At 40.4% G+C, this 17,401-nt stretch overlaps 1 protein-coding gene and 1 long non-coding RNA gene across 2 annotated transcripts in view; one reads left to right on the forward strand and one right to left on the reverse strand.

Moving 5' to 3' along the window:
* Positions 1-17,401, forward strand: part of LOC309717592 (collagen alpha-1(XIV) chain-like) — a 157,122-nt gene that overhangs the window by 32,161 nt on the left and 107,560 nt on the right. Inside the window, exons 6-7 of the mRNA XM_082552272.1 lie at positions 16,736-16,891; positions 17,063-17,182. Coding sequence (XP_082408398.1) covers positions 16,736-16,891; positions 17,063-17,182 — 276 coding nt within the window. The remainder of the gene's footprint in view (positions 1-16,735; positions 16,892-17,062; positions 17,183-17,401) is intronic.
* Positions 8,242-9,362, reverse strand: LOC309717596. Its single transcript, XR_014279751.1, has 3 exons — positions 9,234-9,362; positions 8,777-8,928; positions 8,242-8,323 (listed from the first exon to the last, which is right to left on the reverse strand). It is a non-coding gene; the product is annotated as an uncharacterized lncRNA (long non-coding RNA).

A 17,401-nucleotide genomic window follows, 5' to 3' on the forward strand; every position in this document is an offset into this window, starting at 1 on the left:
CAGACTGTAAGCACAGGCTCCTCTGCACTAAATACAGACTTTGTTCTTTCCAGGAGCTTTGAATGAAACAAATTTTCTGTCTGCTCTTGGGGTGTCGTTGACTGTCTCTGGCTCTGAGCAACAGCAGAAGCTTTTCAAGGAGATTTTACCTTGGTTTGTACCTCGGTTTGTAGTTTGGAGTCTGTCCATGTCAGTCATTTGTAGGCCTGCACCCCTTAAAAGCTGATGACTCAGATCATTGGTCAGGGACTTAAAGCCTTTTTTTTCCTACAGCCTCTAAATCAACCCACTGGATTCTGCTACTCGCTGCTGGAAGATGTGAAGAGATTTTGTTTTCTCCTTGAATATCCATTTCTAAGTTGAAGACTCTTTTATATTCACATTTGTCTCTGGAATACAGTTCTCTAAGAAATCTTTGTTGTGAATCTCCTTGTGTTAACATAAGGATGGATTCGCTAGAAACGAGATGAGGGAAAAAAGGACAGATGAGGTACAACAGCAGCTCATAAAGTCTATAAATTATTCCAAAGCTAATGACACTGAATGAAAAAAACATATTCAGCTCCTTGTCAGCAGGAGCTGCAAACGGAGTTTGTCAGACATTTAGTTTCCACTTGTATCGGACAGTTTCATCTTTGCCAGCAAAAAAAAAGAGGAAAAAACACTGAAAAACAGTCTGCATACTTGATTGTTCATATTTTATTCCCACAGTCCAAAGTGTCAAAACACCAACATATGCTTTTTTTTCCATTTTTAACTTGGACTAAGAGGCAGAGCAAATAGTGTGTAATGCTATTATCCATTGAGACCGAATGACATCAGTTCAAAAGGTTGCCATGTTTGTGTGCTTGATTCGATGCCGCCACTGAAAAAAAGTCTGAGTTCATTTCAGCAGCTTCTCTCCCAGAAGAAGCACAGCTTTTATCATTCTTCCCTCTAAATGACACAGACAATTTAACTTGGAAATCCTTTGCAATATTTCTTCTCTAATTAGTGTTTTTAGGGCATCCGGTGAGTGTTAATTATGTAGAATGTCACTGTGGGGCCGCACACTCTCCTACAAATAGGGGAGGGTTGTGTCAGGAAGGGCATCCAGCGTAAAATATTTGCCACATCAAACATGCGGATCATAAGGAACATGATTTCTATACCAGATTGGTCAGTGCCTGGATCAACAACAACCGCCTCAGGTGCTGCTGGTCAGCACCTGAGCTGGAAACTGCTACTGTTAGCCAAAGACAAAGGAAGAGGAGAGGAGGAAGGCATGTTAGGAGGCAGTGAAAGAGAAGGATACAGATGCTACACATAGGATGGAGGTACATGATCCTCTGTGGCCACCCCTAAAGAGACCAGTAATACAAACACCTATGAAATGAGGCTGAAGACTTGAGCTCCTAACACAAATGAGAGGACGAGTTAAAAGCTATACAGATTCTGCCTCCATTGTTTTTTACATGAACTGATTGCTGTGGATGATGGTTTCTTCCAAAATAAAGTCGCATGGAATCCAGCAGCCAGCAATAATAAATATTTGAGTGCTTTTTTAGCTTAAAAAAAGCTCAAACAAATCCATTAGTTGTCCCCTGACAACTACTACAAGACAGTAATGTGTTTTCTGTGGAAATTTGCACTAAATGTTTCTTTAAAAATAATAACTATAATTTAGACAGCTGGAGAATATTAGACCATAGACATCTGTGTGTCTGTGTATGAGTGTGTGCATGTGTCTAGGTATGTCCATGACTATATTTTTTACCGATTTAGCTCAGTAGCCTGTTAGAAGATGTAAAAACAGATGTTTGCCACTCTGAAGAACATAAAGATTCAGAAGACAGTGTAACTATGAGTAAGTACGAGTGTCTTTTAATCTTTATTGAAATCTTAACCCTGTAATGTCAAATTAACCACAGTGATTTAAAAATAAATAGGAGAAAAAAAACAGTTTGTAGAAAAAAGCAAATTTATCTCTTTTGGCAATAATGTTGCAGAAGACAGACAGCCCTCCTCCTGCAGCTCTCCCCTCTTTATTTCTAATCCCACCCACCAGAGTTTTTATGGATCATCCGACCAACGATTGCTCAGAGTGAGAGTCAGTTTAACTCATTTCTACATATTATAGCGATCACTTTCTGTTTTCATATCGATGTAACTGTTCCTGTTCTGAGTTGTCAGCGTTACTAACGGTGCTGATGCCTTTCAGACCTTTTCAACTGATCTCATATTATTACCGGTCTGCTCGTTAAACGCTTGAGTGGATTTCGTACATGAAGCAATCGGAGTGAAAATCATTGAGCAGTAATGGGTAAAAGCCTCTTCGTTCCTCCACGCTAACGGCGCCTTCTTCAATAGATATTAGCTGACAGGATGTGAGTGGAGATGTGAGTGGAGTGTTGCCTTCCTCCCTCCCTGACTGAGGCCTGGATCCAGTGCTCACACACACACACACACACACACACAGACAACCCAAGGGACAGATGCAGTTAAAGTTTAACTCGAGGCCAATGAGATTCTGTTGACATTCACCACACTGCTAGTGTGAGACAGAGAGTCCTCTGGTATCCATCATCTCTACAGAGGGTAACAAACACACACCTGAGGAGTGAGGTTTCTATATTTACAGCCAACCTTAATTTGTCACATTAATACGTATTTCAACTCTGACACCACGTTTAGCTCCGTGTGTGCACATCTCTATATCTTTTGCTCTGCTAATTTCTAGCTTTAGGATTCATTTAGCCTCTCTATCTCTCTGCGTCTGTGTCCACTGCTTTTTTATTGCCCTATTAGCTTCCTGAATTACTACTTATAGACTTCCACAGACTTTGTGTATTTCTCTCTCCTTTAAAAAAAACAAAAACATTCCTAGCTTTCTTCTTTCATTTAGTCAGTCTGTGCAATGCTCACTGGACACACAAGATGTCAACTGTTTGTGGCCAGAGAGATGTGTCACCCTAATGGCACACGCCCAGAGAGATTAAGGGAAGAGGCCCAAACCAACACCGCAGATTAAAGGAGGCAAATACAGGGAAGGCATGCAGCCCGTTCAAGCACGTGCAGGCCACAAAATAACTAATAGGGAATCCTATCATTTCCTTTGAAGGCCTCTTAACATTACATCACTTCTTTCCATTTGAGAGCAAAATGAACCAAATATGTATGTCATGGTGAGAGCGTGAAAGGCTCCAAGAAATTTAAAATGGATGTTGTAGACGTGATGTGAAAGTAATGATGTGACGAATGTGAAACGCGGTTTTATTGCAAACTGGTGTGGCACATGAAGGGCTAAGAAAGGATGGGACTGAAGAGAAGTATTTAGGGGAAAACATATACGAATAAACCACACAGGGAGCTCAGGTAAACGTCCTGCAGAAATACACGTTTCATCTCTGTCTGCTCTCACTTCTTGTATCATTACAAGAGCTGCTTTACTCTTTACTTTGGATGTTTTCCAACTACTAGATTATTCCTGCTGAAAGAGGACTAAAGAAATGTCATCTTCAAATATGCTGGATGTGCTCGGAGATGCGTGAGCAGGCCTGCACACAGTGTGTGTGTGTGTGTGTGTGTGTGTGTGTGTGTGTGTGTGTGTGTGTGGTCTTGTGACATAGACAGATTTTTGTCCTCCATTAACAGCAGACGTTCATGGGTGAATTGAGCTATTTGTATGATACTTGGTTAACAAGTGTGTGTGTGTGTGTGTGTGTGTGTGTGTGCTAATGGCACTTTAGTCATTAGTAGCAAGGACTTCTTAAGTGCAGAGGTCAATTAGAATAATTAGAGCCCACTTCCTCACAGATTCCACTGCTATAACTTCTCTTCACTCTGTCTTCATTGTGTTCTGTGGATGTGGGGTGAGCTATGACATTTTGTCTTTGCCTGTTTCTGCTGAAATACTCCGTCCTCTGCAGGTGCAATTAAAGCAGACCTGAGCTAACAGTGTTTTTAAATAGGGTGAAAATGATGCAACATCACATATTTTTACATAAACCTTAAGTTTTATATGGCATTCAATAAGTGAAATGGGGCAAGGTTATTACCTACTTAATATGGTACCATGGCTCTAACAACAAGGACATTGTCATTGTCCTTGGTGTTAGAGCCATGGTTTTGAGTCATTATTACTACATTTCTGTTCAGTCCTTGGTGGCTTGTTTCAAGTTCGGATTGCATGCTTGGTATTGCTTTTACTCTTTTGTACCCTCGGTTTCAGTTACAGTTAACACTGGTTCTTTTTCATATTCCTGTTAAATCTGCACTTTTATGTATTTACTTTCATGCTCCGCGTTTAGTTACTTCCAAGTGCCGTTACTTTTACAACTGTCGTACTTCGAGACCTCCTGCCTTCTTTCTGCTATTCTCACATGCCCTCCTTTCCTTATAATATATCGCTCTTTGTCCTTTGCAGCTGATAAAGCACATGAGACCTGTTGATTCAAGTACAGAGTTAGAAAACTGTTTTATTATGGTATACAGGCAGAGCTATAGCTATGTTTTGAATACATTTCCATGATTTTCCAGTGCCTCATAAATGGGTAAGCTGCAGTAAGGTGTCTTTCCAGAGTTTACTGGCCCATTTCCCTTCCCTTAAGTTGATGAATGTATACATTTATCACACTGTAATTTATGCCTGACTAAGACAAACTAAAAGATAGAATAAGAGGAGTGGGGAGTGGGTGGGATGGCAGGCTATGCCTCTGACCAAATTAATATTTAAGCTGGTGTTTTATTGAATGGCAACAAAAATGCCTTCTTTCAGTGCAACACCCATGTCTAGAGATCTTAATGTGCATGGAGTTAAAATATAACCAGATATGATAAGAGAGTGCTATCAATGCAGAGACACACATATGTAGTTCAATAAATGTTTATATAGACATAAAGTAGAAAGAAAAGACCAAGGATAGACAAACAAGCACAAGTAGAGGAATGAGTGAGAAAGGTATAGAGAGAAAGTTTGTAGGCCATGTGCTGCTTTCCGCATACATCCAGTGTCTGTTCTGTCATTGCGTCTGTGTATTCAGTGAAGAGGTACAGAACAAGACAGTGGATTAAAGATCAAGAGGACAAGCAGCGAAAGGTCTCTGGTGGAACGACACAAGCCTTTCTGAAAACAGCTGTTGGATTTACACCTTAAAACCCAGTGGAGCTCAGTGCTTACGCTCACACAGGCCTATGGGTCTCACAGATGAATGTGAATGCGTGTGCCTTCCTGAGTGACACTGAAGGCCACTGAGCAAACGACAGGTGTATCAGTCTGTTGCGTGTCTCTCGTCTGAATAAACAGGCAAACAAAGAAAATCTTTTTCTGAGCTCTTGTGTACCATCATTTTTTTGTAAGAGAGAAAAAGAGAAAGCCTGTTCTGGGCAGGAAACCGCTCTATGGGGCAGCGCTCAAGCCTTTCCGAGCATTGAATATGAAGTTGTGAAGGGCATTTTGACTAGAGACCGGCCCACCAAAAATGTGACGTCATTCAGGGGTAAAACCGCAAAGGATTCTGGGAACTTGTGGCAAGAGGTACTAGCGCATGCAGGCTTTAAATTGAACTCAGTTACACAGCGATAAAAAGAAACACAAAAAATGGCAAGAAGCTGTTGTATTATTAACTGCAATAGCCGGTGTTGTGCCAAAAAGTAATTGTCTGCCAAAAACTGATTGTTCGTATTTAAATTGCTATAAGTAACTTGTTGGGCTATAATATGTGAAACATATGTCAAATGCATCCCTCATGGATGACATAAAGTCATCTCTCCATCTCTCTCTCCTGCTCTTTTATTTCTCTCTCTTGCTCCATCTCTCTGCTGCTCTTCTGTCTCCTCTGTCACAGACTTCTCCACTTTTGATGATAAATCAGCCTGGTGCAACATGTAAGGATTGGCACAATTTGTTAAGATTTTGAGGAGTTTGAGAAACTAACCTTAAGCATAAAATAAAATTTACTATCAGTAACTTCATAGCACCCGCCCAGCAGTATATAAACTCCGTCATGCTAGCTAGTACGCAGTACCAGTTATTCTAAGCGACTGTAAAAAGTCAGCACAACGAAAACAAACTACAACTAAACTTGGTTTATATCTGACACAGATAGACAGCAGGTCATAACTTCTTACCTGAAGTTCAGTTCCTCTGCCACTATGACCGGCGGCCGCCTCGGGTCTCTCCTCCTCTTGCCTCCCCTTTCCCTTATCCACCTGCTGGCCTCCACCACTTGCTGATGTTGCTAAATCTGTGGAAGCTATGCCATAGCTACCGCCAAACAATTCAGTTATTTTTACACATTTGGCAGCGTCTGCCTGAAGGGCTTGTTTCTTTTTGGCCCTAATTTTTTCTGCACCTCCTTTTCTTTTTTTGTTCTTCATTTTCTTTAGTTGTCTATAAGATTGCTAAACAAGGGGGAGGGTGCATCCGACCTCCTCGGCTGTAATTGGTCCAGCCCAGAGTGGATCATGACCAATTGGCCAATCCAACACCTTTCATTATTTAAACCCTTCCAAAAAAAAAAAAAAAAAAAAATATCGATCGGCCCATAAAAACAAAAAATCGCCAGCGGCCCACCGGGCAAATGCCCGGTATGCCCGATGGCCAGTCCAGCTATGGTGGTGCAGCAGGCTCGAGGGGCAGTGCCAGGGAGGCTGGCAGGGCAGCAGCTTCTCATCCTGTAATCATGCTCTCACCCCTTTTTTTTAGTGGAGTCACCTGGGAGGCTTTCTGGTTGTGGACGAAACAACTGTGCCGAAATGAAACTTATTGCAAATAAAAAACATCACAAACACGCTGAATAGTGCGAGTCGTGACTGGGGTTCATGGTTATTTCAAACATTGTTTACAAAGTTAGGATGGTCAAAAACACAAATATCTACAAATGCAAAGTTACTATTTTATATTGCCAGAAATATTTGCTCGTCTGCCTTCACAAACATATGAATTTGAGTGACATCCTGTTCTTAATCCATTGGGTTTAATACGATGTCGGCCCACCCTTTGCAGTTATAACAGCTTCAGCTCTTCTGGGAAGGTTTTCCACAAGGTTTAGGAGTGTTTATGGGATTCTTCTTCTTCCAGAAGCACATTCACTGTAAACCTGGATAAGTTGAATCTACTTTTAAAAAATCAAGGTAACTTGTTGCCTTATATTTTTTAAGTAATGAAGCATTAGTTGAACAAATGCACTGGACTACGTTCAATGTACTTGAGCCCCTAAAGGAATGGAAGATTTGAATGTACTAATACAGTAACTGAAGATACTTAGTTACCATGTTTAACTCAGCTTATTAAGTAAGCATTACTCCATTACCAACCGAACTAAATTGTATATTCTCACTGATCAAACTTAACTTTTACAGTTCTTGAAAATCAAAATATATCTTTCAATCAATAGAGCCAGTAAAAGAAATACATGCAACAATTTACTATTGGTGATGTCTTTGTTTCAGCAACAAAAGTAATAGAAAATGTATTCTTTACAATACTGAACTGTGTCTGTTGAAATATGGTGAATAAACTAACATGAGAAACTCAGCCCTGCAGGACACTGGTATCTTAACATCAACAAATAACAAATTTGTCTGTGGAACGGCAAAAAATAAAGAATACAGGGAGAGAACTGGAGGGTGAACAAAAATCCAAACAAAATACTACATGGAGAGCCCATACTTTCCCTCCACCTTTCTGCTGATTCTTGAGTGTTTGAAGTTTGAGTTCAGAAGTACTTTTTGTAAAAAAAACTTTGGGTAGTTGAGATGTGCATGGCCTGGGGCAGGTTCTCAACATCCATCACAACCTTGCCCCCTAAGATGATTCCCACTGAGGATGCATTGCGATGAAGGGACTGCATGTGTGGAGAAATTTTTCTTGTTCATGGAAGAGGATCTCCACTGGCACATCATTGTACAAATGTTCCTCATCATCAGTGTTGTGAAAAAAGGAACACAGGATCATCACGTCAACATGACAACACAGTGCTATAAACAGGCTCTATATGTACAAAGCTGATGTGCCTGCCCTGTCCAGTGTCCAACCACTGCCACAGAAAATCACTTGGGATAGTCAATGACAATAATAACAATAAAAAAGTAACTATTAACATATGCAAACCTTTAAATAATATGTATGGTAGAGAGAGAGAAGGGGAGGTGGAGAGAGGGGAAGGGAGGTCAAGGGAAAAGTGGAGAGGTAGTAAACAGGTGGAACTAGGGAATGGGGGATAAGAGGAGGTAAAGAAAAATCAGTTCCTTACAAGAACTTGAAGAAGGCAGATGGATCATTGCCGAAAATGACAGGAAGCCCCTTGAGGACAAGGCATCTGACCTCCGTCACATCCGAAGTCTGGTGGAATGAAGGAGGAGAGAGGAGATCACACATTTCGAATAGAGTCAATATGTCACCCTGAACAATATGATCGCAAACATAATAAAAAGCACAACCATTTAAGTACTGGAACCCCTGTTAACCTGTTAACATACCCAGTGTCACAACAACAGTCACCTCAAGGCGCTTTATATTGAAAGTTAGACCCTATAATAATACATACAGAGAAAAACCCAACAATCATATGACCCCCTATGAAAAAGCACTTTGGCGACAGGGGGAAGGAAAAACTCCCTTTTAACAGAAAGAAACCTCTGGCAGAACCAGGCTCAGTGAGGGGCCTGGTTCTGCCATCTGCTGCGACCAGTTAGGGTGAGAGAAGGAAGACAGGATAAGACAGGATGTGATCGTTCAAGTTCAATCAAGTAGCCAACTGATTTCTATTACGTAAAGATTTGAAAATGAACTAACATTTGTTTGTTGCATAAGGTCAGGTAACATCTGTCTGTGAGACCCCTCTTTGACTTAAAGATCTCCATTAGTCTGGGACTGTGATGGTCAAGGGCCTCGTAGAACTCCAGTCTCAGGCTCTTAACAACCACTGTGCTGAACTCCAGAAACACCTAAAACATGTAAAAACAAAACATGTTCATGTTCAGATGAGTTAACCATAGTGTTATCTTTTTATGCATCAACCCAGACTGCAATATTTCTCTGTAATATAATTTTGATGAGTACAACAGAGCCCCTTTGGTGAAATCAATTTAAAAACAAAGAACTTGTGGCTATAAATTAGCTAGCTAACATTCTCAGTGAATTTATAGCTAACATTAGCTAAGGAAGTGTTGGGCGATGTTAGCTGGTTAACTACCTTATAACTTATCGATAAAATACACTAACTTATCAGTAATTAGGTTTGTTACTTCACCTATCAGTGGAGAAGCAACCAGTGTAGGTTTTGTGCTTGTTTTTGTTTTGTGACTAAACTCTGGTCATTCACCGAAGGCACAAAACGTGGGCTGGACAACTTGCTCGCTTCAGTGCAGCTAATTGTTCATGTGTGTTCGGTTCCATGTCTGCTCTGTTTCACAAGGTCCAGAGCTCCTCAAAGCCACTCTGTCAAAACTGGTATGAACTAGATTTTTGATTATATTAAGTTGTTTGAACTCAAACACATAATTACAATAAAATAGGCTAATAAAAAGTAGAACTTACTTAGAATTTATAATTAATGTAAAGAAATTACAGATGTTTAAGTAATATGCACTTGTTTCAGTAGAAGCTATTATTGATTGGACTTAAAAACACAATTACAATAAAAAAGGACATGAAAAAGCTCAGTTTAATCAAAAGTAACAAGTAATGTTCACAAATTAGACATATTTAAGTGATAAGAACTCATTATTTTTAAGTTGAATCAAAATCTGGGTTTACAGTGTTTTAGAGGTCAGACACTGATGTTGGATGAGCCTAGCTCTAATTCATCTCAAAGCTGTTCTGTCAGGTTGAGGTCAGGAGGACTCTGTGTTGGCCAGTCTAGTTCTTCCACACCAGACTTGCTCATCCTTACCTTTATGGACCTTGCTTTGTGCATCCCGAAATTGTTCCCACAAAGGTAGGAGCTGAAATGCTCTAAAATGTCTTGGTATGTTGAAACTAGTGCTGTCAGCGTTAATCTCGTTAAAATGACGTTAACGCCATAACCGCATTAACGCAGCAAATCTCCGTTAACGAGTTAATGCGGATCGCTCCGTGCGTGGGGCTACATAGCGCTAACGTGTTAACGAGCTAACCGTGCTAACACGTTGACGCCGTGCAGCCCTCCCACGTTAACTCCCAAACTGAGATTTGCCGCGTTAATTCGGTTTATCCTTTTAACGTCATTTTAACGAGATTAACGCTGACAGCACTAGTTGAAACATTAAGAGTTGCTTATCTAAGGGGCTGAGTCCAAATCCTGAAAAACAACCCCACACCACAATTCCCCTTCCTCCAAACTTTACACTTGGCACAGCGCAGTCAGACAAATACTGTTGTCCTGGTAGCCGCCAAACTCAGACTTGTCTGTCAGATTTCCAGACACAGAAGCATGACTCATCACTCCAGAGAACACGGCTCCAGAGCAGTGGTGGCGAACTTTACACCTCTGCATCTGACGCTTTGCATTGCACTTGGTGAGGTTAGTTTTGGATGCAGCTGCTCGGCCATGGAAACCCATGCTATGAAGCTCTCTCCTCACTGTACTTGGGGCCACATGATGTTTGGAGGTGTATAGTGACTGACTCCAGAGAAAACTGGCGACCTCTGTGCACTATGCGCCTCAGTATCTGCTGACCTCTCTGATTTTGCGTGACCTACCCCTTTGTGGCCGTGTTGCTCTCATTCCCAATCACTTCCCATTTGTTATAATACCACTAACAGCTGACTGTGGAAATATTTAGTAGTGAAGAAATTTCACAATTGGACATGTTGCATCTGAACAGGTGGCATCCTATCATGGCCCCACGCTGGTTTTAACTGAGCTCCTGAGGGTGACCCATTTTTTTTGTAGTAGTCTTCATGCCGAGGTACTTTATTTTACGCACCTGTGACAATGATTGGAACTCCTGAATTCAAAGATTTGAAAGGGTGAGTGAATACTTTCAACATTGTAATGTATCTTGGAATTTGCCTGTTACTGTTCTTACTGTAATTTAATGGAAATACAACACCACACGTATCAATGGCTAGTTGGACACTTCCTCTAAATTTAGCCAGTTATTATTTTCTAGAAAGTAAGCATTCAGTCACTTTAATAAATTTGTCTATGTCTCTTTGTAGCACATATGCTAAAGAGGTCTGTGCTAAATTATGATATATAAAACTGGCTAGCAAGGCCAGTTCACCTAACTGGTGCTTCACTGTGGTTGTCTCTTTAAATGCGATCCACACTTTCTCTCCCGTTTGGTAGAGCACTCAACAAACACACCTACACATGATCAGAGGGGGCGGAAAGGACCAGACAATGTTGAGATTAAGTGGCCTTTTATGCTACAACTTAGAGGAAATTGCCTATATGAAACATTTTGGTTCTTTATGGTAATCTGCTGGGTGGAGAAATTGATCTTATTACTATTCATCCTGAAACTATATATTGAGAAAACACCTTACATAAAATAAGTAATTCACCCCACGGATAACATTGTTTCAGTGAAGCTAATACTTTGAGTATTATAGCAAAAAAAATTAAAAATCAACTTGAGTTAAGCTGTTTGGGAGTAAGTGTCAAATTATTTGTGCAGTGAATTAGCCTCATCTTAGAGGTGAAGTGCACTTGTAAGAGTTTGTTCACTAAGGAATCAGTCTAGGATAATAAAGGAAGGGTTCTCACTGATGTGGGGACTCTCTCTGCTGCTACTCTCCATCCATCTGCATGCCTGTCACTGTCCTCAATGTTAATTCCAGACACTGAAACACAATCACAGTGACGGGGGAAATAAAACTTAACTAGAGAGAGATTGAAATGACAGCACACTCTGTCTGATCCCTGGCTAAATAGAGGTCAGCAATAAATCAAGGCCGGCTGGGAAGAATGACTGTTAATGAGAACAGAGACAGACAAAGAGAACAGAGACGACGAGGGTGGAAAAGTTTTCTAAACTACATGCGTGTGTGTTTAGATGTGTTGATAGGAGTCTCTCAATTTATCTGTTACTCTGCTGCACATTTATTACTCTCTGCATGCATACGTTTGAGTGTAAACTAAAGCTGCTTTGCTTTAGTTTATCTCTCTTTGAAGAAAGCATGTATCCAACAGTGACTGTGTTTTTAAGCCTCCATGAGCATTTTTGAGTGGCTATGTAGTGTAACAAGTGTTCCCACTAACTGCTTGTCTCACAACCCTCAGTCCTGTCTCTGATGCTGCTCCCTGACTTTATAGCCAACAGTGGCTTCCATTGTTACAGTGCACATTTCTAATACCCATTACTCTACTCCCACACAAGTTAATCCAATTGTCTGGGAGCCACATACTTTTCCCCACAGCTCTGCAGACTCTGTGGGCTTTGAATTGTAAAACATGGTCTCGTCTTTCCCATAGACACAGGTGGGTAGTCTAATCACGCTCATGCATGCCAGTTATGCTTGGGATTATGTCCACGTGTGTGTCTGTATGTAAATAGTTTCATTCAGCACCTTTACTAACCATGTGCTTCCAAGCAAACAAGGTTTAGACTGTAAAGTAGTGGTGTGACACGGGGAAAAATGGTCTTGTGGGTTTTTTTTCAGTCCAACCTATAAAAATGTAAAATCATCACCACCACGTACAGTATTTATGTAGAAAAACTACATAAAGAATTGAAATCAGCAGTAAGCGTCTAATAAAACATGATGACTGAACATAACAGCTGGTTTAGTTTCAGGGTTCCATATGTATTTTGGTTCACCATCACACTATTCTTTTTTCTGAGCTCTATTGTACCACCACTAAGCCTTTTAACGTTAAAATGTTAAAATGTAAATTTGAGCCTTGAACATCGGGTGGCTTGTTCCCATGATAGAATTGCATTATTTTTGGCCTATGAGAAAATTACTTTTACTTTACAGTGCTGTATAAAAGTCTCGATCCAGGACTAATTTCTAGTTGAGAAAATGGGAAATAGGCAGAGTGAATTACAGAAAAATGACCAAACACATGGAAATACAATAGCTAAGGCAACAGAGGCTGTATAGTTCTTACACAGTACTGTACACATGAAATATAAAAATCTAAACTCAATTGTCTTTTATAAAACACAGTAACAATGCAGTACTTCTGTAGACAGAAATGCTTACCTATATGAAAATTATACTCTGTCATAACACTTTGTATGTCATGGCAGGAGTGTCGCCCATTAGTCAGGCAGGTGGAATGAGCTTAGCAGTGAAGTGGAGAGAGGCAGTGAAGTGAGTAAACATAAACTTGGACAAAAGAAAGACTTGGCTCCACAGAAAGTGTCAATACATCTGTGACCTTTCGCTGCCCTCAGATACAGCACTTTGGCTTTTTACCTTCATTCCAACTTTGGTTCTCTTCTTTGCTTTCACTCTGTTCCCCCCGTACACACTTTGACCCACAGCAGAGGCGTTAGATGAGAAGAAAAAAGGGAAGAAAGAGGTAGGGCAAAAGAGGAGAAAAAAGACAGATGGGGCTTATAAGAAGGAGAACCTCTGACTAGCCTACTGGTGACTATCAGAGAGCATATTGAGATTATAATACAGCTACAGTAGAAACATACTAGGAGTGCTTTTTGTTGCTAGGAGAACTACGTTATCATGTCCATGAGCCTCTCAATCTGATAATGCTGTGTTGGTGATATTCCTCCACCATCGTAATCAATGTTGCCACAGAGACTATCACGTTTTTGTGATGTCACAGTTTTGCAGCTTGTGGGGAAAGACTACACATGGGATCAAATTTATCTACAGGGCTATTTCTGCCAAAAAAAACTATTAAAAGCCATTTGAGCACCTATGCGCAATTTAGAGTCACCAGTTACCTAAATAGAATAGAATAGAATGCATTTATTGTCACTATACAGTTGTACAATGAGATACAGAGCATCTCCTACTCAGTGCAAACATGCATATACAAGCTGGTTTAAAAAAAAAAAAAGTCATATGTAATAAATAGTGTTGTGTATATACACTAACTGCATGTCTTTGAAATGTGGGGGGAAGCCGGAGGACCCGGAGAGAACCCACACGAACACGGTGAGAGCCTGGGCCTGATGGTGGAATTGAACTCAGGACCTTCTTGCTGTGAGTGCTAACACCACCGTGCCACCGTGCCGCCCTACATGGTTAATGTGAAATTAGTAGCAGTCCTAACCAGTGAATAAGTGAGATGCATAATTTCCCTTAGTGTCTGTCAGTATTCGATTACTGTTGCTTGCGCTAGGAAGTGAAAGGCAGCTTTGGCATCTAGCTCATAGTTCAGTGTAGGCCGACTGTGGTTCAAATAAAATCGAAATAAAAAATTGGTTATGTGAAAATTTAAATAAATGTATGATATTAAGTAACCTAAATGGTGACAAAATAACCTGCCCTAACAATTAAATAAACATTATGGTCAACTCAACAGAGTGCTGACAGATGTCAGCAGGAGTAATGTGAAGGACGCAGCACCCTTGATTGCTGGGTCCGATGGGTCCTAATTAACGTTCTCACCACCCTGACAATAGACGCAGGAATGACCAGCGAGCTGTACTTAGCTGTAATTACTGACCCTCTAATCCTCTGTTTACCACCTCCTGCTGGCTTTTCACATTTAACAACCCCCCCCCCCCCCCCCACACCCCCACCCTTGGTTTCTTTCTTTCTTAACCATTAACCTTTTCCTTGCCATTCTATTTAGTTACTATAGATAATAAAAAATGAATATCTATAATTTTATGTCAAAGAGTAGCTGCTCGATTGATTTGATCTATTTCTGTTTTGGTGCTTATTTATGGTTGTTCCTATAAAACCTTTAACGCTAGAGTCTCTTTAAAGGCCACGTTTGTTTGTTTTGTAATAGAGTAACCTCCACAAAGATATCGATATGATCTTTGGCCTTACAACCTTTTGCCATTTTGCCGAAAGTCCCGAACAAAGCCTTCTTTTTTTCCTCTCCTTAAAACAAGGGGTATTATTCAACTCTGATATAAAATCACATTCTTTTTCCCTTGTCAAAACAATAACCTTTGTGCATTTCACGGGCACCTTTTTCAATGTTCTGCATTTGCAAGCCACAGATTGTCATCAGCTATCTCCCGACCTTGTTGTTTTCCCTTCTCTCGTTTGTCGGCCGCCTGTAGCAGATGGATGGTTCAAACAGTCAGACGCACACAGACAGCAGACAGAAGGCTCCGTCTGAAAAATTGCTTCTTGAAATAAATACCTGTGTATCGTTAGACGATGTAGCTTATTTATTAATTTTTATCTTGAGAAAGTGTTGGCTTGAATCGATAACACGGAAAGCACAGATGGTGAGGTAAGTGTAAATGTTACGAAGCATGTTTTGCTGTGTTTATAGCATTTATGCATCACTGCCACTGTTTGAATAAATACATCCCAGCATGTTTTATATTTGTTCTTTATTTTCAAGCAATTTAGCACACGCCTGTGCTAATTAACATGTTAAACCAAAGACCCTGTTGTGCTTAGTTCCAAATGGCTTTGTTAAAGTTGGCAGGAGCTGAATTTTTAGTCAAAACACAAATAAATCCACATTTCCTACTGTCAGCTCTTTGCTTTATGGATTTTTCTTCAATGAGACACAAAGGTCCGACATTATGAGCATGTCGTAGATTAATAGCGATTACTTTCCTGTAGACAGGAAAGTGGTTTATGTTACAAATTTAAGTAGATATATTTCTTTTCAGGATACCAAAGAAAGGCGGATGAGCTGTTATAAATTACAATGAATGAACTGATTTCTGTGCTGTGCTTATATTGCAGTCATACTGTTAAAAAAATGCCACTCTTATGAAGTCCCTGTATTGTAAGGATTTGTTTGGAAAGAAACACTTGTGGTAGGTCTCCAGTAAGTTTATGTAAGTCTGAAGTGATGGAAATGGGCTGCTAGTTTTATAATGCTGCTGTTTCAGTCTTTTAAACCACTGGAAGCGCTTTTACTCTGCATGCCCCAGTCTTCATTTGCGCTTAAGTGCTTTTCCTACCACACTGATGGATGTGCGAGGGAGCAATTTACATTCATTTGCTACTTTGTTAGGTACAGCTGTTTAACTGTATGTTTGAGATGGTATAGATGATCGTCTGATGTTCAAATTGAGCATCAGAATGGGGATGAAGGTGATATAAATGACTTTTGAACATTGCGTGGTTGCTGGTGCCAGACATGTTGGTCTGCGTATTTCAGAAACTGCTGATCTGCTGGGATTTTCCCACAAAACCCCCTCTAGGTTTTACAGAGAATGGTCTGAATAAGAGAAAATATCCACTGAGTGGGAGTTCTCTCAACAAAAATGCCTTGCTGATGTCAGAAGTCAGATGAGAATGGCCAGACTCCTTTGAGCTGATAGGAAGCCAACAGCAAATAACCTCTCATTACAACAAACATGATGTGCATTTAGAGATGCAGAAGAGCATCTCTAACTGCACAACATGTTGAACCTTGAAGAAAATGGGCTGGTACGCAGAGTCTGAAGGCCACTCTGCGTACCAGTTCTGTCAGCTAAGAACAAGAAACTGAGGCCAAGATTAACACAAGTTAACCAAATCTGGACAATAGAAGACTGAAAAATGTTCCCTGGTCTGATGAGCCTCAAGTGACATGCAGATGGTAGGGTCAGAATGCAACATAAAAAACATTGGCCACACATTGCACATTGAAAATAAAAATAATGTGGATTTAGTGGTATTATCGTTTTCTTTAATTACTAGTCTTTCTCCCTTCCTCCTTTTTTTCAGTTGACCAGTTTGTGTGTCACACTGAGGCTATTGCGGATATTGTGATCCTGGTGGACGGCTCCTGGAGTATTGGCCGACTAAACTTCAGGCTGGTCCGTATGTTCTTGGAAAACCTGGTCAATGCCTTTGATGTTGGCATTGATAAAACAAGGATAGGTGGGTCCTGGCTTCTTTCCTTCTTGAACAGATGGGTTCACCATGGGACCAATATGGCTGTTTTAGCCATGAATTAAGTTGTTTTCGTCTATCGAATTAGTTCAAGTTTGAGTGAATATTACTAGGAAATGACAAGCTGTGTGTAATTGTGTCATGTTGTTCATTTATCAGGTCTCGCACAGTACAGTGGCGATCCCAGGATTGAGTGGCATTTAAATGCTTTCTCAACTAAAGATGCAGTCGTTGATGCTGTCAGGAACCTGCCCTACAAAGGAGGAAACACCCTCACAGGTACTGACCCTCTGTGATTTTGACTTTTGTTTTACAATAGTAGATTAAAAAGTTCTTCCTTGCCATTCTCTTCCCAATTGTCTTTTTAAAAGTCCTGTTATGATCGCTACTTTCACACACTACTGTTATTCTATTGCTATTTTTACTTATCTTTGCTGAATATTTTTGAATACACACACGCACACGCACACACACACACACACACACACACACATATAT

The sequence above is a fragment of the Aulonocara stuartgranti genome (genome assembly GCF_965226115.1).
Source record: "Aulonocara stuartgranti genome assembly, chromosome: 11".
In the NCBI taxonomy this organism is placed as follows: domain Eukaryota; kingdom Metazoa; phylum Chordata; class Actinopteri; order Cichliformes; family Cichlidae; genus Aulonocara; species Aulonocara stuartgranti.